Consider the following 26307-nt stretch of genomic DNA (forward strand, 5'->3'; position numbering starts at 1 on the left):
GTTCTCTCTGGGAATGTGGGACCACTAAGTGCTAAAACATGTATTTTGGGTTTTATCTCGAGTAAAGGTCAAAAGTTTTATCAGGACTCTCCTCTGAAGTTCTCTAGAAGCTGTGATGCTCTAGATTAGAAAGCATCATCTAACTCCCAGAAATGATTGGATTTTTTTTTCCCCCACACCCCATTGCTTGCCCTGTGGAGCAATGATCTACTTTAACTGTTTTACGATCCTTTCAACCACGGAATGCTGGTGATTTAACACTCCTTTATTCCTTTGTTATCCTCCTTCCCCTTCCCTGCACCTTTTTAGGGAACTTGAATACCTGTTGACTAAAACAGCTTCTTCTGAATTCCCAAGGATAAAGACGTAAAGTTAATTAGAAATGGGAGCTTTAAAGAAATGTTTAAAATCAATTGTATTCGTTTCAACCCTCCTGTATCCAATGAACGTCCTATGTAATTCTATGGGATTTCCATTGTAATTAGCCACGGGTTATTAACCTTTTCTAATGCATGGACCTATTGCTGTCTAATGAGCCTTCTGCTATTATTTCTAAGCAGCAGGAGGTTTGCACTTTCTTCTTCACTAAGACTGATTCTGCAATCTCAAAGCATTTTCCCACCAAAATGCTTCTATTTTTAGCAGAGTTCGGGGTGGGTTGCCTTTTTCTTATTTGTCTCTCGTTTCCACATATATCTAAATTTTTTGGCGGCCATTGCCCAGATGAGTAAGTCCAGAATTGTAATTTTTTTCAAAGAAAATATTACGGGGTTCTTCCTGTTGCTGCCCGGCTTGTTGTTTTCAGTACTCCCCACAGACGTATCAATTGGGGAGCAGAGTAGATTGGGTACCCGGATTCAGTCAATCAGTCAATCCATCAATCAATTCATCGAGTGCTTTCTTTGTCCAGAACACTGTACTAAGCGCTTGGGAGAGTACACTACAGTAGAGTTGATAGACACGATCTCTGTCTGTATGGAGTTTATGGTCGAGAGTGGGCCTTCCATTCCCATCGTACCAGCTACTTATAATAATAATTATAATAATAATGATGGTATTTGTTAAGCGCTTACTATGTAGAGAGCATCATCAATCGTATTTATTGAGCGCTTACTATGTGCAGAGCACTGTTCTAAGCGCTGGGGAGGTTACAATTAATCAATCAATCAGTCGTATTTATTGAGCGCTTACTGTGTGCAGAGCACTGTACTAAGCACAGGTTGTCCCACGGAGGGCTCACAGTTTTAATCCCCATTTTACAGATGAGGGAACTGAGGCACAGAGAAGTGACTTACCTAAAGTCACACAGCTGACAGTTGGAGGAGTCGGAATTTGAACCCATGACCTCTGACTCCAAAGCCCGTGCCCTTTCCACTGAGCCGCGCTACTTATCCCCATCTTCCTAACGATGCTTGTTTTCATTCTGGAAAGGAGATTGAGTTTAAATAATGAATACTTCTTGGGTCTCCCACAGAACTTCCTGGGGGGAAAATGGAAGTAGTTTTCAGCTGTGACCTAAAAAATAAAAAAATTTAAAAAAACAAGGAGCGGAGAGGAGGCAAGAAGAAACTGCTAGTTTTCCGTCTTCCGCCTCTCCTGACTTTGGCATTTGATAGGACAATCTTTCAGGGTGTTAATCTTCTGGGAAACAGGGAATTGTGAACATTGTGCATTAGGATCCACAAGTTGTGCAAGCTGGCCTCAGCAAATGCTAGTGTAAATAGCTCAGTAAATAGCTCAATAGCCTAGGAGGGGAGAGCCAACAAACACTGACCTTTTCTTCTAAAATTCTCCAAGATTTGAAACACTGCTACAGATTAGAAGGATCAAGGAAGCTTTAGGATGTGCATTGAAATTGATCAATTCGACAAAGTATTTAAAACAGCCAAATGATGTATTTCCTCCCGCCAGCGGCCAGAGTCCCCATGGCTCTGAAGTTTCTTTTGATCCAGATAAAACTTGAGGCCGTTTATAATTCCTACCTATTCTCCATGTTGAATGATGAAGTAATTTCTATGTTGTTTGAGTAAGAGATCATCAGACAAGGAGAAATTTCACAGAATTCTGCTAAGTTGCCTGATTTTTCGGGGTGGGTTATTTCAGTCAGGATTGAATGTATGAGTTTATATTTTCAAAAAAAAAAAAAACTGTGTGAGGCTGAATTTTCTGTAAATATGCCATAATGAAATGTGTAAGACCACACTTTGTTTGAACTTTATAAAAATTATAAATACTACATCCCTGTGTGATTTTTTTTTCACCTGATTAAACCTGCCAAACAAGTAAACCCTGTGTAGTCAATTGTCTGGAGCAGATGACAAAACCCCAGTGTCATCTGTGATTCCCAGAGTTGTTGTCTTGAAGTCTGGAACATGGGCCTAAAATCCTTATCTATAACGCTCTTCACACAGTGGGTAGTCAATAAATATAATAATAATAATAATAGTAATAATAATAATAATAATAATAATGTCATTCATTAAGCGCTTACTATGTGCAAAGCACTGTTCTAAGTGCTGGGGAGGTTACAAGGAGATCAGGTTGTCCCACCCTGGGCTCACAGTCTTAACCCCCATTTTTACAGATGAGGTAACTGAGGCACAGAGAAGTTAAGTGACTTGCCCAAAGTCACACAGCTGACAATTGGCAGAGCCGGGATTTGAACCCATGACCTCTGACTACAAAGCCTGTGCTATTTCCACTGAGCCACCAGATGATGCTTGTCCATTTTCTAAGATGACGCCATTCTGAAGAGAAAATATAAATGATGTAATTATTAGAGAAGCAGTGTGGCTCAATGGAAAAAGCCCGGTCTTTGGAGTCAGAGGTCTTGGGTTCAAATCCCAGCTCCACCAATTGTCAGCTGTGTGGCTTTGGGCAAGTCACTTCACTTCTCTGGGCCTCAGTTACCTCATCTGTAAAATGGGGATTAAGACTGTGAGCCCCCCGTGGGACAACCTGATCACCTTGTAACCTCCCCAGCGCTTAGAACAGTGCTTTGCACATAGCGCTTATTAAATGCTATCATTATTATTATCATTATGTAATGAATGTAAACGGACGGATTGTGAGGAGGGAAAAAAGGAATTTAGTATTCTTACTCTTTCAGCAAAACGATTCATTCAGTCATATTTATCGAGAGGTTACTGTATGCAGAGCACCGTACTAAACGCTTGGAAAGTACAATTCAGCAATAGAGACAATCCCTGTCCACAATGGGCTCACAGTCTAGAAGGGAGGGAGAAAGACATCAAAACAAGTAAACAGGCAAAAAAAAACACCTTCCTGATTTGCCACAGAACTGTGGAAGCAATGTGGAGCAGTGGAAAGGACATGGGCCTGGGAATCTGGATCATCATCCATGGCATTTATTGAGCGCTTACTGTGTGCGGAACACTGTACTAATAATAATAATAATGGCATTTGTTAAGCGCTTACTATGTGCAAAGCACTGTTCTAAGTGCTGGGGAGGGGAAACAAGGTAATGAGGTTGTCCCATGTGGGGCTCACAGTCTTAATCCCCATTTTACAGATGAGGTAACTGAGGCTCAGAGAAGTTAAGTGACTTACCCAAGGTCACACAGCAGACATGTGGCAGAGCCAGGATTCGAACCTATGATCTCTGACTCTAAAGCCCGAGCTCTTTCCACTGAGCCACGCTGCTTGGGAGAGTGCAGTACAACAGAGTTGGTAAATACGGTCCCTGCCTACAGTGAGTTTACAGTCTAGAGGGGGAGACTTGTATCTAAGTGTACCTAAGTACATAACACAGGACACCTTGGCTCTAAACCCGGCTCAGACTTGGGCAGGTCACTAGACTTCTCTGTGCCTCAGTTTCTTCAACTGTAAAATGGGGTAGAAGCAGCATGGCTCAGTGGAAAGAGCACAGGCTTGGGAGTCACACGTGATGGGTTCTAATCCCGCCTCTGACAATTGTCAGCTGTGTGACTTTGGGTAAGTCACTTCACTTCTCTGGGCCTCAGGTACCTCAGCCGTAAAATGGGGATGAAGACTGTGAGCCCCACGTGGGACAACCTGATCACCTTGTATTCTCCCCCAGCGCTTAGGACAGTGCTTTGCACATAGTTAGCGCTTAACAAATGCCATCATTATTATTATTATTATTATACCTGTTTGCCCTTCTATTTACCATGACCCTCATACAGGACAAGGGCTGTGTCTGATGTGCCCCCAGTAAGCTCTCAATAAATATGATTGATTGATTGATCTTGGAGGCCGGGGATTAACACAGTGCTTGTAACATTGTAAGAGCCTAACGGGTATCACAATTATTTTTATTATAAAAGAAGAGTTAACAAGTGATCAGGGATTTTTCTGGATTTAGTTGCGGCTACCTGGTTTGCAACGTTTCTCATTATCCACTAGGGGGAGGTAGATCCTAGCAGACCGTAGTAATAATAATAATAATAATGTTGGTATTTAATAATAATAATAATATTTGTTAAGCGCTTATTATGTGCAAAGCACTGTTCTAAGCTCTGGGGGGATACAAGATGATCAGGTTGTTCCACGTGGGGCTCAAAGTCTTAATCCCCATTTTACAGATGAGGTAACTGAGGCACAGAGAAGTTAAGTGGCTTGCCCAAAGTCACACAGCTGACAAGTGGGGGAACCGGGATTCGAACCCATGGTCTCTGACTCCCAAGCCCGTGCTCTTTCCATTGAGCCATGCTGCTTCTCTTAAGCGCTTACTATGTGCCAAGCATCATCATCATCAATCGTATTTATTGAGCACTTACTATGTGCAGAGCACTGTACCAAGCACTGTTCTAAGCGCTGGGGGGATACAAGGTAATCAAGGTTGTCCCACGTGGGGCTCACAGTCTTAGTCCCCATTTTACAGATGAGGTAACTGAGGCACAGAGAAGTTAAGTGACTTGCCCAAAGCAAGATTGTTCAACAGCATCAGTTTGTACTATGTGCAGAGCGCTGTTCTAAGCTAACGTCGTTGTCTTCTTTTAACTTCCTTGCTTTTGGCTATCAGCCTAACCCAGCAGTTCTGCTGGCTTGGGAGCCAAGTTGCTAGTAGTAAGTAGTAGTAGTAGTAGTAGTAGTAGTAGTAGTAGTAGTAGTAGTAGTAGTAGTAGTAGTAGTAGTAATAGTAGTAGTAGTAGTATAATAGTTGTTGCCCTACTGAGAGCTCACATTCATTCATTCATTCTATCGTATTTATTGAGCACTTACTGTGTGCAGAGCACTCTACTAAGCGCTTGGGAAGTACAAGTTGGCAACATATAGAGACAGTCCCTACCCAACAGTGGGCTCACAGTCTAGAAGGGGGAGACAGAGAACAAAACAAAACTTATTAACAAAATAAAATGAATAGAATAAATATGTACAAATAAAATAAATAAATCCTCCAGGAGGCCTTCCCAGGCTGAGCCTCCCTTTTTTCCTCTCCTCCTCCTCCTCCTTTCCTTGTTGCCCCCCTCCCTCCCTCTGCCCTACCCCCCTCCCCTCCCCTCAGCACTTATATATATATATTCTACATATTTATTACTCTATTTTCTTTGTACATATTTACTACTCTTATTAATGATGTGTATATAGCTATAATTCTATTTTTTCTGACTGTATTGACACCTGTCTACTGGTTTTGTTGTCTGTCTCCCCCTTCTAGACTGTGAACTCGTTGTTGGGTAGAGACCGTCTCTATATGTTGCTGACGTACTTTCCAAGCGCTTAGTACGGTGCTCTGCACACAGTGAGTGTTCAGTAAATATGATTGAATAAATGAATGAACAGTAGGCTGCATGAGAAGCAGCGTGGCTTAATGTAAAGTCACTTAGTGGAACTCCACATTGCTTCTACAGTTCTGTGGCAAATTAGAAGGTTTTTTTGCCTGTTTATTTGTTTTGATGTCTGTCACCCCCATTCCAGACTGTGAGCCCATTGTGGGCAGGGATTGTCTCTCTTTGTTGCTGAATTGTACTTTCCAAGCACTTAGTACAGTGCTCTGCATACAGTAACGGTCTTGGGACTTGGATGTCGTGAGTTCTAATCCCGACTATGCCACTTATCAGCTGTGCGACTTTGAGTAAGTCACTTAACCTCTCTGTGCCTCAGTTACCTCATCTGTAAAATGGGGATTAAGATTGTGAGCCCTACGTGGGTCAGCCTGATTACCTTGTATCTCCCCCAGTGCTTAGAACAGTAGTAGTAGTAGTAGTAGTAGTAGTAGTAGTAGTAGTAGTAGTAATAATAATAATAATAATGTTGGTATTTGTTAAGCACTTACTATGTGCCAAGCACTGTTCTAAGCGCTGGGGTAGATAATCAGGTTGTCCCACGTGGGGCTCACAGTCTTCATCCCCATTTTCCAGATGAGGGAACTGAGGCCCAGAGAAGTTAAGTGACTTGCCCAAGGTCACACAGCTGACCGGTGGCGGAGCCGGGATTTGAACCCACGACCTCTGACTCCAAAGCCCGGGCTCTTTCCACTGAGGAGGAGTAGTAGTAGTAGTAGTAGTAGTAGTAGTAGTAGTAGTAGTAGTAGTAGTAGTAGTAGTAACAGAGAAGACCCTTCTGGGATTTGATGAGACGTTCTGCCATAGATGAAAAAAAATATTTTTAATGGAATTTATTACGCACTTATTGTGTGTCAAGCACTGTTCAAAGCTTTGGCTAGATACAAGTTCATCAGGTCAGTCCCCATACAGGGCTCACAGTAGGAGGGAGAACAGGTATTGAATCCCTATTTTATGGATGAGGAAACTGAAGCACAGAGAAGTGAAGCGACTTGCCCAAAGTCACACAGCAGGCAAGGGACCGTCTCTATATTTTACCAACTTGTACTTCCCAAGCACTTGGTACAGTGCTCTGCACACAGTAAGCGCTCAATAAATATGATTGAATGAATGAATGAATGAAGTGGCAGAGCTGGGTACGATGATGATGATGATGGCATTTATTAAGCGCTTACTATGTGCAAAGCACTGTTCTAAGCACTGGGGAGGTTACAAGGTGCTCAGGTTGTCCCACGTGGGGCTCACAGTCTTAATCCCCATTTTTGAGGGAACTGAGGCACAGAGAAGTTAAGTGAGTTGCCCAAAGTCACACAGCTGACAAGTGGCGGAGCCAGGATTTGAACCCATGACCTCTGACTCCAAAGCTCGTGCTCTTTCCACTGAACCAGATCGTCTGGCTCCTGGGCTTGTGCTCTTTCCACTAGGCTATACCGCTCAGGTCAGCACTAGAAACCCTCATTCTTGCCCCGAAGAGGTCAGTCCAGCCACAGTAATGTGATGAAGCACACACCTGTATACATGTTTGTACAGATCTATTACTCTATTTTACTTGCACACATTTCCTATTCTATTTATTTTGTTAATGATGTGCATTTCGCTTTAATTCTATTTGTTCTGACGACTTGACACCCGTCCACATGTTTTGTTTTGTTGTCTATCTCCCCTTTCTAGACTGCGAGCCCGTTGTTGGGTGGGGACCGTCTCTATATGTTGCCGACTTGTACTTCCCAAGCGCTTAGTCCAGTGCTCTGCACACAGTAAGCGCTCAATAAATACGATTGAATGAATGAATGAATGAAGGCGGCGAAGGCATGGGCTCTGGTTTACCGTAGGAGAGGATAAGCAGCCTCTCCCCTCTGCTCTACCTCTTTTCTGCTGCCAGTATTTCAACCATGGCTAGGACTGCAAACGCCTCGAGGACAGGATCATGACTGCTCTTTTAATTCTTCTCACTCAGTCACCTCATACAGGCTTTTTTCACGAGTGAGCGCTCAATAAATACCAGGCCAGGGATGGGTGAGTGGGGGGCAGCGGCCGTGAGGCCTCCCATTTCTCTCAGGATCAAGGAGGACCTCAACCACCAACTCCGCATCACTCCATCAGCTTTCTCCCCTAGGTTTATTCTCTTTCCTCTCCCACTACAACCCAACTCCCGCACTCTGCCCCACTCGCTCTACCTGAGTCAATCAATCAATCAATCAATCAATTGCATTTATTGAGCGCTTACTGTGTGCAGAGTACTGTACTAAGCACTTGGGAAGTACAAGTTGGCAACATATAGAGACAGCCTCTACCCAACAGTGGGCTCACATTCTAAAAGGGAGAGACAGAGAACAAAACCAAACACACTAACAAAATAAAATGAATAGAATAGATATGTACAAGTAAAATAAATAGAGTAATAAATACGTACAAACATATATACATATATACAGGTGCTGTGGGGAAGGGAAGGAGGTAAGATGAGGGGGATGGAGAGGGGGACGAGGAGGGGAGGAAGGAAGGGGCTCAGTCTGGGAAGGCCTCCTGGAGGAGGTGAGCGCTCAGTAGGGCCTTGAAGGGAGGAAGAGAGCTAGCTTGCTGGATGGCTGTCAACCCCTTGGTCACACCCTCCTTTATGCTTGGAACTCCCTCCCGCTTCCCATCTGGCTGGTCAATGCTCCCTCCATCCTGAAAGTCCTTCTAAAATCACATCTCCTCCAGCAAGCCTGATTAGTCCTGATTAGTCATTCCCCTCCTCTCCCTATTTAGCCCCTACAGCACTTCTGCATTATCGAACACTTGCGGACTTCCCCTTTTTCTCCCCTGTAGCACTTGTTGTATATTTTTACTACGTTGCTTTGCTCTACTGGTAATTTATTTTAGTGTCTATGCCCCGAGATGGACTGCAAGCTCCTTGAGGCCAGGGATCATCTCTACTAACTCCATCGTACTCTCCCAATTACAATGTGGCACGTACATTTTAAGTACCGATTATTATCATCATCATCATCAATCGTATTTATTGAGCGCTTACTATGTGCAGAGCACTGTACTAAGCGCTTGGGAAGTACAAATTGGCAACATATAGAGACGGTCCCTACCCAACAGTGGGCTCACAGTCTAAAAGGGGGAGACAGAGAACAAAACCAAGCATACTAACAAAATAAAATAGAATAGATGTGTACAAGTAAAATAAATAAATAAATAAATAAATAGAGTAATAAATATGTATAAACATATATACACATATACAGGTGCTGTGGGGAAGGGAAGGAGGTAAGATGGGGGGATGGAGAGGAGACGAGGGGGAGAGGAAGGAAGGGGCTCAGTCTGGGAAGGCCTCCTGGAGGAGGTGAGCTCTCAGTAGGGCCTTGTATTATTATCTACTCACTGAATCTCGATTTCCTCTATCTTGCCACTGACCTCTCGCCCACACCCAGCCTATGGCCTGGAATGCCCTCCCTCTTTATTTCAGACAGACAATCCCTTTCCCCCTCTTCAGAGTCTTATTGAAGGCACAGCTCCTTCAATCAATCAATCAATCGTAATTTTTGAGTGCTTACTGTGTGCAGAGCACTGTACTAAGCGCTTGGGAAGTACAAGTTGACAACACATAGAGACGGTCCCTACCCAACAGTGGGCTCACAGTCTAGAATAGTCTTCAAGAGGTCTTCCTTGACTAAACCCTCACCTCCTCTTCTCCCACTCCCCTCTGCATCACCCTTGCAGTTAGCTTTTTCTCCCTTTATTCGCCCCTCCCGAAGCCCTATACTGCTTACATACATATCCATAATTTATTTATTTATATTAATGTCTGTATCCCCCTCTAATAATTAATAATTAATTATGGTATCTGTTAAGCACTTGCTATGTGCCAAGCACTGTTCTAAACTCTGGGGTAGATAGAAGGTTATCAGTTGGGACACAATTCATTCATTCATTCAATCGTATTTATTGAGCGCTTACTGTGTGCAGAGCACTGGACTAAGCGCTTGGGAAGTACAAGTTGGCAACATATAGAGACGGTCCCTACCCAACAGTGGGCTCACAGTCTAGAAGGGGGAGACAGAGAGTAAAACAAAATATGTTAACAAAATAAAATAAGTAGAATAAATATGTACAAGTAAAATTAATAAATAAATAGAGTAATAAATATGTACAAACATATATACATATATACAGGTGCTGTGGGGAAGGGAAGGAGGTAAGGTGGGGGGATGGAGAGGGGCTGGCAGTCTAGGTAGGAGGGAGTAGGATTTAAGCCCCCTTTTTACAAATGAGGAAACTGAGGCACAGAGAAGTTAAGTGACTTTCCCAAGGTCACACAGCAGACAAGTGGTGGAACTAGGATTAGAACCTAGGACCTTTGATTTCTAGGCCTGCTTTTTGCATTAGGTCATGCTGCAGACTGTAAGCTCACTGTGGGCAGGGAACATATCTACCAACTCTGTTGTATTTTACTCTCCCAAGCATTTAGTACAGTGCTCCACACATAGTAAGTGCTCAGTAAATATGATTGACTGACTGAACACTTACTGTGTGCAGAGTACTGTACTAAAGACTTGGGAGAATACAATGAAGCTGAGTTATTATGAAAGAGTATTATAGCTCATACAGTAAATATTAAAAAAGTTAGAACCCCTTATCGAAGCCTGAATTGACCCTTTCATAAGATCCTGTTGATGTCCAGGACTCATCCAAAAATCAAATTCTCTGATCATCCGAGCCCCAGGCTCTTTTTGGGATTCTCTTTACTCCAGAGCAATGAGTCAGTAAGAAAGATAGAGCCAGAGGAGGGAAAACTTAGTTTTTGGCCCCAACTGTGCAGTGTTTCTCCCAATAAACAAGGCTGAAACCAACCTGCTCCAGAAAGTGAACTGAATTGTACAGACTGGCACTGAGTTAGGGCGCCATGAAGGCGTCTAGGGTCAGAAAAAGGCTGGGGAAAATGTAAAAGCACAAAACCTGGCACCTCCGTCCACCTTGGCCCTACCTTTTGCTAATAATAATAATAATAATAATAATGATAATGGCATTTGTAAAGCGCTTACTACGTGCAAAGCACTGTTCTAAGCGCTGGGGAGGATACAAGGTGATCAGGTTGTCCCACGTGGGGCTCACAGTTTTAATCCCCATTTTACAGATGAGGTAACTGAGGCACAGAGAAGTGAAGTGACTTGCCCAAAGTCACACAGCTGACAATTGGCGGAGCCGGAATTTGAACCCATGACCTCTGACTCCCAAACCCGTGCTCTTTTCACTGAGCCATACTGCTTCCACATAATAATAATAATAATAATAACAATGGTGCTTGTTAAGCACTTACTATGTGCCAAGCACTGTTCTAAGTGCTGGGACCTGTGGAGTAATAATGATGGTATTTGTTAAGTGTATACCTGTGTATATATAGTTACCTGTATATATGTTTGTACATATTTATTACTCTATTTATTTATTTATTTATTTATTTTACTTGTACATATCTATTCTATTTATTTTATTTTGTTAGTATGTTTGGTTTTGTTCTCTGTCTCCCCCTTGTAGACTGTGAGCCTACTGTTGGGTAGGGACTGTCTCTATATGTTGCCAACTTGTACTTCCCAAGCGCTTAGTACAGTGCTCTGCACACAGTAAGCGCTCAATAAATAAAACTGATTGATTGATTAAGTGATTACTATGTGCCAGGCACTGTAATAATAATAATGATGATGACATTTGTTAAGCGCTTACTATGTGCCAAGCGCTGTTCTAAGCACTGGGGTAGATATAAAGTTGTCCCATGTGGGGCTCACAGTATTAATCCCCACTTTACAGATGAGGTAACTGAGGCACAGAGAAGTTAAACGACTTGCCCAAGGTCACACAGCTGACGAGTGGCAGAGGCGGGATTAAAACCCACGACCTCTGACTCCCAAGCCTGGGCTCTTAAGTGGGTGAATCCCAGGCAAGTTATCGGCCAGAAGTCCCGACCTACACCTCCTCAGTGGAGGCTGGGAACCCGACGGGCGGACACCATGTTCTGTGGTTTGTTTCTAGGATTTTCCCAGTCGAAACCTGTCTCTGAGAGGAAAGTTCCCGAGAAGGAACTGGCCCCTGGGGAAATTCCAGAGAATTTACTTTAAATTTTAGAGACGAGCCACGGGGAGCCATATCCCTCCCCACCTAGCTCCCAGTGGGCTGGGTGGTCAATCAATCAATCAATCAATCGTATTTATTGAGCGCTTACTGTGTGCAGAGCACTGTACTAAGCGCTTGGGAAGTACAAGTTGGCAACATATAGAGACAGTCCCTACCCAACAGTGGGATGGTCACTCCAAATCCCCGCCCAGGGCCTTGACTCTTCTTTGTAGATGAGAAAACCGCGCTGCACTAAGGAGGTAAGTGTTGGACCCCTTGGTCTCATAACAATCATTAATCAATCAATCGTGGTGTTTATTGAGTGCCTACTGTCAGTCAGTCAATTGTATCTATTCAGAGCTTACTGTGTGCAGAGCACTGTACCAAGGTTGAAAGCCAAAGGTAAGGAGTTTCTGTTTGATGCAGAGGTGGATGGAAAACCACCGGAGGTTCTTGAGGAGTGGGGGAAACACGGACTGAACATTTTTGTAGAAATACGACATGAGCTGCAGAGTGAAGTATGGACCGGAGTGGGGAGAGACAGGAGGCAGGGTGACCAACAAAGAGGCCAATACAGTAATCAAGGCAGGATTGGATAAGTACTTGGATTAAAGTGGTTGTAGAACGGGTATTTATTTCCCATTTTGCAGATAAGGAAAATGAGGCACGGGGAAGCTAAGTGACTTGCCCAAAATCACACAGCAGGGAAGTGACCAAGGTGGGATTAGAATCCAGATCATGCCACCAGACTGTAAAATCGTTGTGGGCAGGGAATGTGTTCTGCTAATTCTGCTGCACTGTACTCTCCCAAGTGCTTAGTACAATACTCTGCACATAGTAAGTGCTCAATAAATGTCATTGATGATGATCATGATCATGATCATGATCTGATGTCAAGGCCTGACCTCTTTTCACCAAGCCCTACTGCTTTGAGACCCATAAAGCAGGAGAAGTAGCATCCATACCTGCCAAACCTGTCAAACTCCAAAAATATTGTTGTGATGTTGTGTCTCTTATAATCTGGAGAGTGTGTCCTAGGGGAAAGAACACAGGCCTGGGACTCAGAGGAGCTGGGTTCTACTCCCGGCTCCACCACTTGTCTGCTGTGTGACCTCGGACAAGTCACTGAACTTCTCTGGGCCTCAGTTACCTCATTTATAAAATGGGGATTAAAACTGTGAGCCCTATGAGAGGTCACCTCCTCCAGGAGGCCTTCCCAGACTGAGCCCCCTTTTTCCTCTCCTTCTCCCCATCCCCCCGCCCTACATCTTTCCCCTCGCTACAGCACTTGTATATATTTGTACAGATTTATTACTCTATTTATTTTACTTGTACATATTTACTATTCTATTTATTTTGTTAATGATGTGCATATAGCTTTAATTCTATTTGTTCTAATGATTTTGACACCTGTCTACATGTTTTGTTTTGTTGTCTGTCTCCCCTTTCTAGACTGTGAGCCCGTTGTTGCACAGGGACTGTCTCTATATGTTGCCGCCTTGTACTTTCCAAGCGCTTAGTACAGTGCTCTGCACACAGTAAGCACCCAATAAATACGATTGAATGAATGAATGACATGAATTGTGTCCAACCTGATTATGTTGTATCTACCCCAGTGCTTAGTACAGTACTTGGCACATAGTAAGAGCTTAACAAATACTACACACACAAAAAGAAGACCAATTAGCTGGAGTGGTAAAGAGCCTGCAACTATTTAGCTCTTCTTGTTTCCCTTTGTAGTGCTGCTGTTTTTACCATTTTAATCTTTCTTTATGGGTCTGTCATCAGCCCTCCCTTCCCCTTTGTCCTGGGAGCCCCCCTGACGTCCAGAGAGCAAGTCTGAATTAGTTTTCTAGTACTTGTCCCAGTGCTTAGTACAGTGCTTTGGATACAGTAGGGGTTCAACAAATGCTACTGAATGAATGGATGAGTGAGAGAGGGGCCGGGATTGTGAGATGGAAAAGCGTCAGTGTTCTGAGTCCCCCAAGCAGGTGGTTGGCATCAAAGTCCCAAATGCTTGTGTTGTGTACTGTGCATGGATGGATGCTTTTCAGCTTGTCCTTTGTGTTAGACTTGCCCAGAATTATATTTTCCCCCCAAAAAACTTTTATTTCCTCAAAACGTGCTTGCTTCATACAGGCAAGTTCCTTAAGGAAGGCTTCCCTGATTGAATCATTCCACCAGCAACAATGGTTATACTGGCATGTGTTAAACACTTACTCTCTGCCAAGCACTGGGGCAGATACAATTCATTCATTCATTCGTTCAATCATATTTATTGAGGGCCTACTGTGTGCAGAGCACTGTACTAAGCGCTTGGGAAGTACAATTTAGCAACATATAGCGAAGGTCCCTACCCAACAATGGGCTCACAGTCTAGAAGGGGGAGACGGACAACAAAACAAAACATGTGGACAGGTGTCAAGTCATCAGAATAAATAGAAGTAAAGCTAGATGCACATCATTAACAAAATAAATAGAATAGTAAATATGTACAAGTGGAGTAGAGTAATAAATCTGTACAAACATATATACAGGTGCTGTGAGGAGGGGAAGGAGGTAGGGTGGGGGGATGGGGAGGAGGAGAGGAACAAGGGGGTTCAATCTGGGAAGGCCTCCTGGAGGAGGTGAGCTCTCAGATACAGGATGATCACATAACAGTAACAATAATTGTGGTATTTTTAAGCACTTACTATGTGCCAAGCACTGGGGTAGATGCAAGATAATCTAGTTGGACACAGTCCCGGCCCCACAAAGGGCTCACAGTCTTAATCTCCATTTCACAGATGAGGTAACTGAAGCACAGAGGAGTGAAGTGACTTCCCCGAGGTCACGCACAGAGCCAGGATTAGGACCCAAGTCCTTCTGTCTCCCAGGCTCGTTCTCTTTTCACTTTGCTATAGTCCTTCTCGGACACAGTCTTCTCAGATCAGACACAGTCCCTCTTCTGTACGGGATTCAGAGTCTAAGGTGGAGGGAGGACAGGTATTTTACCCCTCTTTTTCAGATCTAGAAAGTGAGGCACAGAAAAGTTAAGTGACTTGCCTCAGAACACGCTGCAGGTAAATACCAGCGTTGGGATTAAAACTCAGGTTGCCTGTCCCAGGCCTCTCTGCTTTCCACTGGGCCACACTCTTTCTCGATAGCTTCTCGTTTAAGATTCCACCCAACTGGAAAAATCTCCTCAGGTGCAGGGAGCCCGGAGAAGAAACATAAGCTACCAGGCACAGCCCCCATCTGGGATCTCTCTTCCCAGTGTTTTACACAGTTTCTCCAGCTTTGGAAGAGATGGGCTTGGCACCTCTCGCAAACACTAAAGCCGGAGAGTAAAGTGGTTTCTTCCCTCAAGGGTCACTCGTTGTTCTCAGACTCCGTCACGCAGCCACTCAAGAAGGGTTCCTCCCTTAAGAGGTCATCAGCACACCTAGAGAGAAGGTCCGTTGGTCTTTTTCACTTTCCCCAGCTGTTTCTCATCAGCAAGTGACTTAGAGTTTCCCTCTCGCACCTCAACAGTGCAAAGAGCTGCCTCCTCCTCCCTCTGTTCATGTGACTGCCTGGGGGCCAGATGGATGCGGTTCAGAAGTTGTAACCGGAGGGGTGCAGATCGATTCCTTCCACCCAGCACCACAGAGAGGAATAGCCATCCCAGCCGCTAACCCGAGGCAGAGGAGTCACCCGAAGTCATGAAGCGACGGGTTTCGGCAGTGGTCGTGCTCTCCGTGATCTTTGTGGGTGAGTTTCACTTATGAGCACTTAACGTGCACTGTGGTCAAAGCTCCCCTGGCCTGTCTGCTGGCATCTTGCTTTCTTACTCTTGTGCCTCTCCAAAGTTTGAACCAGGGATGATGGGTCGGTGGACGGACTCTCAGGATGACAAATTGTACTTCCCAAGCGCACACAATAAGCGCTCAATAAATACGACTGACTGACTGAATGAATGAATCTCAAATTTTCAGGTGGCTTCTTCACAGGGATGTGGAAAGGAGGAATCTAAAAGCTGTTTCCCCTGGGATTTCAGGGTTTGGCCAATTCCTCCCACATCCTGGGAGGGTTTTTTTTTTTTTTCTTTTTAATAGTGTTTGTTAAGTGCTTACTATGTGCCAGGCACTGAACTAAGCTCTGGGCTAGATATAAGCTAATCAAGTTGGACACGGTCCATATCCCACATGGGACTATCTTATTCCCCATTTTACAGATGAGGTAACTGGGCAAGCCACGTAACTTCTCTATGACTCAAGGTCACAACCAGAGCAGACAAGAGGCAGAGCTGGAATTAGAACCCATGTTCTTCTGACTCTCAGGCCTGTGTTCTTTCCAGTAGGCCATGTTGCTTCTGATACTTTCCCATAGACCCAAGCCTTTCAGTAATACTGACTCACTAGAAGAGTTGGGGTAACTTATGTGAAACAAATGAGCTGGCATTAGAGTCAGGTTGGGAGAGTCCGACAACCTTGGGCAAAACACCTTGTCTCTTTCTTTGCCTCAGTGTTCTCTCCCTTCTAGACTGTGAGCCCGTTGTTGGGTAGGGATTGTCTCTATCTGTTGCCAAATGGTACTTTCCAAGAGCTTAGTACAGTGCTCTGCACACAGCAAGCACTCAATAAATATGATTGAATTAATGAATGAATAAGATAGTGATTAAGAATCTGTATTATAAAACCTACTATCTGACAGAATAATACAAGGAAATAAGAGCCGAATCCATGGAAACAAAGCTGAAAATTAATTTCAGCTTATGTAATAATAATAATAGCATTTGTTGTGTTTACTATGTGCCAAGCACTGTTCTAAGCACTGGGGGATACAAGGTAATCAGGTTGTCCCACATGGGGCTCACAGTCTTAATCCCCATTTTCCAGATGAGGGAACTGAGCCACAGAGAAGTTAAGTGACTTGCCCCAAGTCACACAGCCGACACGTGGTGGAGCAGGGATTAGAACCCATGACCTCTGACACTCAAGCCCATGCTCTTTCCTCTGATAATAATAATGGTATTTGTTAAGCACTTACTACATGCCAAGCACTGCTCTAAGTGCTGGGGTAGATACAAGGCTATCAGGTTGTCCCACGTGGGGCTCACAGTTTTAATCCCGCTTTTACAGATGAAGGAAATGAGGCACAGAGAAGTGAAATGACTTGCCCAAAGTCACACAGCTGACAAGTGGCAGAGCCGGGATTAGAACCCACGACCTCTGACTCCCAAACCCGTGCTCCTTCTACTAAGCCACACTGCTTCCCCATAAAGATAAACACAGTACCTTAGATTTCTTCCTTTATTCCAAAGAGCTCAATATCTTCTTATAATTCAAATGTTACACAGGAGATTCAATCCAGTGAGACATGAGGCTAAGAAACCTGTATGCAGAATCATTTCTAACACATCTTTGGCCAAGTCTCTGAACCTCATTAAATGTAAAATGGAGGTTCAAATACCAAATACCAAATTTGGTATATCAAATACCAAATTTGATATAGTAGAGGCCACTCACGTCTTCTATAGAGAGAACACGAGTGGCTACTACCATCAATCAATCGTATTTATTGAGCGCTTGCCGTGTGCAGAGCACTGTACTAAGTGCTTGGAAGAGTACAATATAAAGGAGTTGGAAGACACATCCCCTGCCCTCAACGAGCTTGCAGTCTAGACGGGGAGACAGACATTGACAAAAATAAATAACTTATGGATATGTGCATAAATGCTGTGGGGCTGAGGGAGAGAGGAATAAAGTTTCAAGTGAGTTTGTGGCCTATTAGGGATTCACATGGCATCCTTTCTCTTAAAATCTGTAAATAAACCACTAAATTGTAAGCCCCTTGAAGGGAAGGATCATGTCTACCAACTCCATTCATTCATTCAATCATATTTATTCATTCATTCATTCTATCACATTTATTGAGAGCTTACTGTGTGCAGAGCACTGTACTAAGCACTTGAGAAGTACAAATCAGCAACATATAGAGACAGTCTCTACCTAACAACCGGCTCAGTTTTGTATTATTGTTTTGAATGTGTCTGCTATATTGTAATAGTGTACAAGTGCTTAGTATAGTGCTCTGCACACAGTAAGTGCTCAATAAATACAATTGACTGACTGACTGGCTATTCTCCAAAGCACTTAGTACAGTGCTCTGCCCAAGGAAGCATGCAATAAATAGCCTTGATCAATTTAAAAACATATCATAATGTTTATCTAGTGCACTGAAAGAATGCTGCTGTGGAGAAATGTTTTTCTCTTGGTTTTAAGAAACTTTAGTTTTGCAATTCTTCACCAAACGAAAGTGTAAGATGAGGGTTTCCTCTTTCTGTTCTAGTTCCAGCCCACACCGAGAGTAGCTAAGCAAATCTTTCTCCAACCAAGGAACACATGTGTTCTTTAGAGGAAGATTACCAATCTGCAAGAGTTGCAGGTTGAAAACTCAAGTCTTTTCCCAAAATTGGCCCCTGAGACTTTACATCAAGTGAGTGCATACACAAGTGCTTATTGAGCTTGTGACACGCAAAGCATTTTACTAGAGTTTCAGGGAATATGCAGAAGAGTTAAAATCTCGATTCTAGCTTTCAGGGGTTTACAATCTAATAGAGAAGATAAACACACATAGGATACAAACAGCCAGGAATTGAGAGAATTAGAGATGTGGTGAAAATAATAAGCACCATTTGGTAAATAAACTCAAGGGAATACATGAGTCCTGAGAGCCTGGCATGGCTGGGATAGTGGGAGGATTAATCAGGGAAGGTGTCAATCAATCAATCAATCAATCAATCAATCAATCGCATTTATTGAGCGCTTACTATGTGCAGAGCACTGTACTAAGCGCTTGGGAAGTACAAATTGGCAACACATAGAGACAGTCCCTACCCAACAGTGGGCTCACAGTCTAAAAGGGGGAGACAGAGAACAGAACCAAACATACCAACAAAATAAAATAAATAGGATAGAAATGTACAAGTAAAATAAATAAATAAATAAATAAATAGAGTAATAAATATGTACAACCATATATACATATATACAGGTGCTGTGGGGAAGCGAAGGAGGTAAGATGGGGGGATGGAGAGGGGGACGAGGGGGAGAGGAAGGAAGGGGCTCAGTCTGGGAAGGCCTCCTGGAGGAGGTGAGCTCTCAGCATTGAATGGAGGAGGTGGCTCTTTAGAAAACATTTGAAGGAGGGGAGGATTGGAGGTTGGCAAAGCTGAAGGAAGAGGTCATATTCAGTGAGGGAAATAACATAATAACAGAAATTATAATAATAATGGAATTTGTTAAGTGCTTACTATGTGCCAGACACTGTTCTAAGCACTGGAGTGGATACAAGCAATTTGGGTTGGACACAGTCCCTGTCCCATGTGGGGCTCACAGTCTCCATCCCCATTTTACAGATGAGGGAACTGAGGCACAGAGAATTGAAGTGACTTGCCCAAGGTCACGCAGCAGACCTGTGACGGTGATAGGATTAGAACCCATGACCTGACTGCCAGGCCCTTGCTCTTTTTGCTACGCCGTGCTGCTTCTCATGCTCATTGGATGTGGATTCAATGGACAGAGGTGGGAATGGGGTTGAGGTATTATGGGAGAAGAAAATGGGGGAGAGAGTGCCATGGAGTGGGAAAAAAGGGAAACTATTATATATTCCTAGAATTAACAATGTAGAGCTTTGGTTTTACACCATTGAGAAGCAGCGTGACTTAGGGGAAAGATCACGGGCTTGGGAGTCAGGCGTCGTGGATTCTAATCCCAGCTCTGCCACTTATCAGCTATGTGACTTTGGGCAAGTCACAACTTCTCTTTGACTCAGTTACCTCATCTGTAAAATGGGGATTAAGACTGTGAGCCCCACATGGGACAACCTGATTACCTTGTATCTACCGCAGTGCTTAGAACAGTACTTGGCACATAGTAAGCACTTAACAAATGCCGTTATTATTATTATTATTATTATTGATAAGTTCCGCCACTTATCAGCTGTGTGACTTTGGGCAAGTCACAACTTCTCTTTGACTCAGTTACCTCATCTGTAAAATGGGAATTAAGACTGTGAGCCCCACATGGGACAACCTGATTACCTTGTATCTACCGTAGTGCTTAGGACAGTGCTTGGCACATAGTAAGCACATAACAAATGCCATCATTATTATTATTATTATTGAGAAGCTCCACCACTTGTCAGCTGTGTGACTTTGGGCAAATCACTTAACTTCTCTTTGACTCAGCTACCTCACCTGTAAAATGGGGATTAAGACTGTAAACCCCACATGGGACAACCTGATTACCTTGTATCTACCTCAGTGCTTAGAACAGTGCTTGGCACATAGTAAGCACTAAACAAATCATCGTTCTTACTATTATTGGCCACGGGCACATGTTAGGGGCTTTTGAAGAAATGAGTAATGTGTTCCAACTGGCATTTGGGAAGGTAATGCAGGCAGATGTATGTTATGCTTAAAAGATGAGAAGCTATAGTTAGACCAGTGACAAAGGTGGTAACCATAATCTAAATGAAAAGTGATGGAGCCTTGAACTAAAGTGGAGGTTGTAAGGGGACAAGAGACAAGGTGGGATCTTTGAACTTTTCAGTGAATACCTTTGAAGGAAAACCAAGGGGATCCTGGAATCAGAAAGTCTATCAAAGGTAGAGGAGGGAGGCGAGTCAAGGACAACATCAAGGTTGGAAGTTGTTGAGACAGGGAGGATGACGGGCAAAAATGACGGGAAAGTTAGGTAGATGAGAATTTCAGTTTGGGATGTATTGTGTTCAAGGTGGTGGTAATAATAATAATAATAATAATAATAGCATTTATTAAGCACTTACTATGTGCAAAGCACTGTTCTAAGTGCTGGGGAGGTTACAAGGTGATCAGGTTGTCCCACGGGAGCTCACAGTCTTAATCCCCATTTGGTAGATCCTGCAGGTAGAAATACCTTAAAAGGAGGGGAGTTTGAAGGAATAGAGAAGTCAAGTTTGGATCCATTTATCTGGGAGGTCTTTTCAAAGAGATAGCAGTTGAAACTATGTGATCGATGAGCTCCCTAAGAGAAGAAATATAGCATGAGATGAGCATAATCAGTCTATCGTACTTATTGAACACATGCTGTGGAGAGATCACTGTGTTAAGCACTTTGGAGAGTGCACTATAACAATATGATAATAATAATAATAATGGCATTATTAAGCACTTACTATGTGCAAAGCATGGTTCTAAGAGCTGGGGAGGTTACAAGATGATCAGGTTGTCCCACAGGGGGCTCACAGTCTTAATCCCCATTTTACAGATGAGGTAACTGAGGCACAGAGAAGTTAAGTGACTTGCCCAAAGTCACACAGCTAAGTGGTGGAGTCGGGATTAGAACCCATGACCTCTGGCTCCCAAGCCCGGGCTCTTTCCACTGAGCCACGCTGCTTCCAATGCATTCCCTACCCACACTGCGCTTACTGTCTAGAGGGGAGAAAAACATTCGTGTAAATGAAGTTCGGATAAATGTGGTGGGGCTGAGACGGAGGATGAATAAAGGAAGTAAGTCAGGGCAATGCAGAAGGGAGTGGGAAAAAATGAAAAGAGGACTAGTTAGGGAAGCCCTCTTGGAGGAGGAGCAGAGAGTAATTGTAGGATATGAAGAGGGAGGGTGCTGCAGGTCAGAAGCAGATGTGAGTGAGAGGTTGGTGGTAAAATAGATGAGATCAATTTACGTGAGTAGGTTAGCATTAGAGGAGTAAAATGTGTGGGTTGGGTTATAGTAGAAGAGAAATGAGGGTGAGGTAGGAGGGGGCAAGGTGATTGAGGGCTTTAAAAACATTTCTCTTTGATGTGGAGGTGGAGGGACAATCACTGGAGGTTCTTGTGGAGCGGGGAAACACGAACTAAACGTTTTTTGTAGAAAAATAATCCAGGCAGCAGGGTGAAGTATGGATAGTGAGGAGAGAGACAGGAGTCAGGGAAGTCAGCAAGGAGGTTGATACAGTAATCAAGGTGGGATAGGATAAATATTTGGATTAAAGTAGGGGCACTTTGGATAGAGAGGAAGGGATGAATTTTAGCAATGGTGTGAAGGTTGAACCGACAGGATTTAATGATAGATGATGATGATGATGATGGTATTTGTTAAGCACTTACTATGTACAAAGCACAGTTCTAAGCACTGGGGTAGTTACATTCATTCGTTCAATTGTATTTATTGAGCACTTACTATGTGCAGAGCACTGTACTAAGTGCTTGGAAGCTACAGTTCAGCAATTGAGAGACAATCCCTGCCCACACAGGGCTTACGGTCTAGAAGGGGGAAGACGGACATAAAACAAGTAAACAGGCATCAATATAAATAAATAAAATTATAGATACGTACACATCAAAACAAGTATACAAGCATCAATATAAATAGAGTTATACATAGATACATAAATGCATAAGTGCTGTATGGTAGGGAGAGGGGGGAAGAGCAAAGGGAGTGAGTAGAGGTGATGCAGATGGGAGGGGGAGCTGAGGAAAAGGGGGGCTTAGTCTGGGAAGGCCTCTTGGAGGAGGTGAGGCTTCAGTAGGGCTTTGAAGGGGGGAAGAGTAATCTTTTGGCAGATTTGAGGAGGGAGAGCATTCTAGGACAGAGGTAGGACGTGGGCCAGGGGTCGACAGGGGGACAGGGGAGATCAAGACACGGTGAGTAGGTTAGCGCCAGAAGAGTGGAGTGTGTGGGCTGGGCTTTCTGGAGAACACCGGAATGCCAAAAAGTTACAAGGTAATCAGGTTGTCCCACCCGGGGCTCACAGTCTTAATCCCCATTTTATGGATGAGGTAACTGAGTGAAAGAGAAGTTAAGTGACTTGCCCAAAGTCACACGGCTGATAAGTGGTGGAGCCGGGATTAGAACTCACGACCTCTGAGTCCCAACCCTTCAACTCCTTTCCACTAAGCCACAAGAATGAATATGTGGGTTGAATGAGAGAGAGGAGCCAAGGATAAGGCCAAGATTACGGGCTTGTGAATAGGAAAGATGGAGGTGCTGTCTACAGCAATAGGAAAGTCAGGGGAAGGGGAGGGGTTGGGTGGGAAGATAAGGAGCCCTTTTTGGACTTGTTAAATTTGTGGTGATGGCAGGATATCCAAGTAAAGATGTCCTGAAGGCAGGAGGAAATGTGAAACTGCAGAGAGGGAGAGAGATCAGGGAAGGAGATGTAGATTTGGGAATCATCCACATAGAAGCGGTAGTTGAAGCCATGGACCAAATGAGCTCTCCAAGGGAGTGGGTGTTTAGAAGGGGTTCCAGACCTGAACCTTGAGGGACACTCAGAGTTAGTGGGTGGGAGGCAGGGGAAGAGCCCTCGAAAGAGACTGAGAATGAGCGGCCAGAGAGATAGAAGGAAAACCAGGAGAGGACAGTGTCAGTGAAGCCCTAGTAGGACTTCTCCAGAAGAATGGGGTGGTCAATAGTGTCGAAGGCAGCTGTGCGGTCAAGGAGTTCTGGGCATGTTACTCCCCTCCTTGAAAATCTTCAGTGGCTACCAGGCAACCTACGCATCAAGGAAAAACTCCTCACTCTCAGCTTCAAGGCTGTCCATCACCTCACCCCCTCCTACCTCACCTCCCTTCTCTCCTTCTCCAGCCCAGCCCGCACCCTCCGCTCCTCTGCCGCTAACCGCCTCACCATACCTCGTTCTCGCCTGTCCCACCGTTGACCCCCGGCCCACGTCCTCCCCCTGGCCTGGAATGCCCTCCTTCCGCACATCCGCCAAGCTAGCTCTCTTCCTCCCTTCAAAGCCCTACTGAGAGCTCACCTCTTCCAGGATGCCTTCCCACACTGAGCCCCCTTTTTCCTCTCCTCTCCATCCCCCTGTCTTACCTCCTTCCCCTCCCCACATCACCCGTATATATGTTTGTACAGATTTATTACTCTATTTATTTTACTTGTACATATTTACTATTCTATTTAATTTGTTAATGATGGGCATCTAGTTTTACTTCTATTTATCCTGATGACTTGACACCTGTCCACATGTTTTGTTTTGTTGTCTGTCTCCCCCTTCTAAACTGTGAGCCCGTTGTTGGGTAGGGACTGTCTCTATATGTTTCCAACTTGTACTTCCCAAACACTTAGTACAGCACTCTGCACACAGTAAGTGCTCAATAAATACAATTGAATGAATGAAGAATGAAGGAGAATTTAGATGGAGTAGAGGCCCTTGGATTTGACAAGAAGGTGATCATTGGTGGCCTTTGAGAGAGTGGTTTCTGTGGAGTGAAGGAGATCACTTCAGTCAGCCAGGATTGGATGGGGTCAAGGAGAGATTTGGAGGAGAGGAACTTGAAACAGCAGGTTTAGACAATACGCTCAAGGTGTGTAGAGAGGAATGATAGGAGGGAGATGGGGCAATAACTGGAGGAGTCATGGGGTCAAGGGAGGGTTTTTTTAGGATATGAGAGACAGAAGCATGTTTGAAAGCAGTGGGGAAGAAGCCATTGGAGATCTAATAGTTGAAGATGGCAATTAGGGAGGGAAGAAGGGAGGGGATCGGATTTGCAGGGGGAGAGGGAGGATTTTGGGAGAAGGCAGATCTCCTCTTGAAATACTGCTGGGAAAGATGGAAGAGTTGAAGAAGGGGCAGGAGGACAGAGGGCCTGGGGAGGGGAGGTATTAGGGAGATTATGCCTAATAGTTCCTATTTTCTCAATAAGTAGGTGGCCAGGTCATTAGCGGCAAGAGATGGGGGAGGTGGGAGGACTGGGGCATTGAGGAGGGACTTAAACATCTTGAACAACTGGCGGGGGCAGAGAGCATGGGTGTCAGAAGAAGACCGAACTGAATCCTAAGGGACACCCTTAGCTGAAAGGTTAGATGAGGAACAGAAACTAGTAAAGGAAACTGAGAAGGAGCAGTCAGAGAGGGGAAGAAAATCCGGACAGTACTGAGTCTGAAAAATAGGACTGGAAAGAATTTCTAGGACAGGATGGAGACATATAGAAAGCATCCAAGGAGGATAAGAATAGTGAATAAATTGCTAGATTTCACCAGAAGAGATAATTGGAAACTGTGGAGATTAGTTTCAATAAAGCAGGTAAAATCCAGATAATAAAGGGTCAAGACATGATTTAGCAGGAGAGGAAGGGGAGGCAGCGGATGTATGTAATTTGTTTGAAAAAAATAAAGAGGGACAAGAGTAAGGGAAGTGGAGAGCAAGATCATGCCTTGGGTAAGGCACATCGCAGACATTGATGGTGGTGATGATGGTATTTGTTAAGCGCTTACTATGTGTTAAGCACTGTTCTCAGTGTTGCAATAGGTATAAGATTATCAGGTTGGACCCAGTCCCTGCCCCACATGGGGCTCACAGTCTTAATCCCATTTTACAGATGAGGCAACTGAGGCAGTACAAGTTAATTAGGTCAGACAAAGTCCCTGTCCCGCATGCGGTTCATAGTCGAGGTAGGAGGGAGAACAGGTATTTAATTCTCATTTTACAGTTGAGGAAACTGAGGCAAAGGGAAGTTAAATAACTCACCCAAGGTCATGCAGCAAGCAACTGGCAGAGCTGGGATTAGAACCCAGGTCCTCTGATGTCCAGGTTCTTTCACTAGTCCATGCTGCTTCTCTTCTTAAAACTGTAAGCCCCTTGAGGGCAGGAACTTGGGTCTTTTACTTCAATTGTACATACCAAGCAACAGGGATAATGCTCTATGAAGCAAATAGTCCCTTCAGAAATATTTTTTCTGCGGCCACCAAGGACAGTACTGAAGGATTTTTAAGATGGTCTTGGGAGTAGAGTCAAAAATACGTAGAGAGGGGTTAACGTTCAAGGGTTGGGAATCTCCTGGAAAATATCTGGAAACAGGTTTTTGGAAGAGAAGGATTTGGAAGGGCTTTTATCTAATTGCCTCTCTCTTTTTGATTAGCGATATTGGAAGTTGTAGGAGTCGGAGACATGAAGTAAGAGGAGGCAACTCTGAGCAAGGGAGTCGATGAGGGGAGAATAGAAGTATTGCTTTATTAAAAATAGGGCAGGACTGGAACAAGAAAAAATAAATCAGAAGCAGCATGGCTCAGTGAAAAGAGCATGGGCTTTGGAGTCAGAGGTCATGGGTTCAAACCCCGGCTCCACCAATTGCCAGCTGTGTGACTTTGGGCAAGTCACTTAACTTCTCTGTGCCTCAGTTACCTCATCTGTAAAATAGGGATTAAGACTGTGAGCCCCCCAAGGGACAACCTGATCACCTTGTAACCTCCCCAGCGCTTAGAACAGTGCTTTGCACATAGTAAGTGCTTAATAAATGCCATCATTATTATTAAATTTAGAGTGTCCGAAGTTTTTTGTTTGTTTGTTTTTAATGGTAAGTGCTTACTTTGTAGTAGGCACTGTACTAAGCACTGGGTAGATACAAGATAATCACTTTGGAAACAAAAATGGGGATGAAGTCTGTGAGTCCCACTTGGGATAACCTGATTACCTTGTACCTACC

General features: G+C 44.0%; 1 protein-coding gene across 1 annotated transcript in view; it reads left to right on the forward strand.

Moving 5' to 3' along the window:
• Positions 1-15550: 15550 nt before the first annotated feature.
• Positions 15551-26307, forward strand: part of LAMP3 (lysosomal associated membrane protein 3) — a 51032-nt gene continuing 40275 nt past the window's right edge. Inside the window, exon 1 of the mRNA XM_038744807.1 lies at positions 15551-15599. Within this exon, the coding sequence (XP_038600735.1) occupies positions 15551-15599 (49 nt within the window). The remainder of the gene's footprint in view (positions 15600-26307) is intronic.

The sequence above is a fragment of the Tachyglossus aculeatus genome, chromosome 1 (assembly GCF_015852505.1).
Source record: "Tachyglossus aculeatus isolate mTacAcu1 chromosome 1, mTacAcu1.pri, whole genome shotgun sequence".
In the NCBI taxonomy this organism is placed as follows: Eukaryota; Metazoa; Chordata; class Mammalia; order Monotremata; family Tachyglossidae; genus Tachyglossus; species Tachyglossus aculeatus.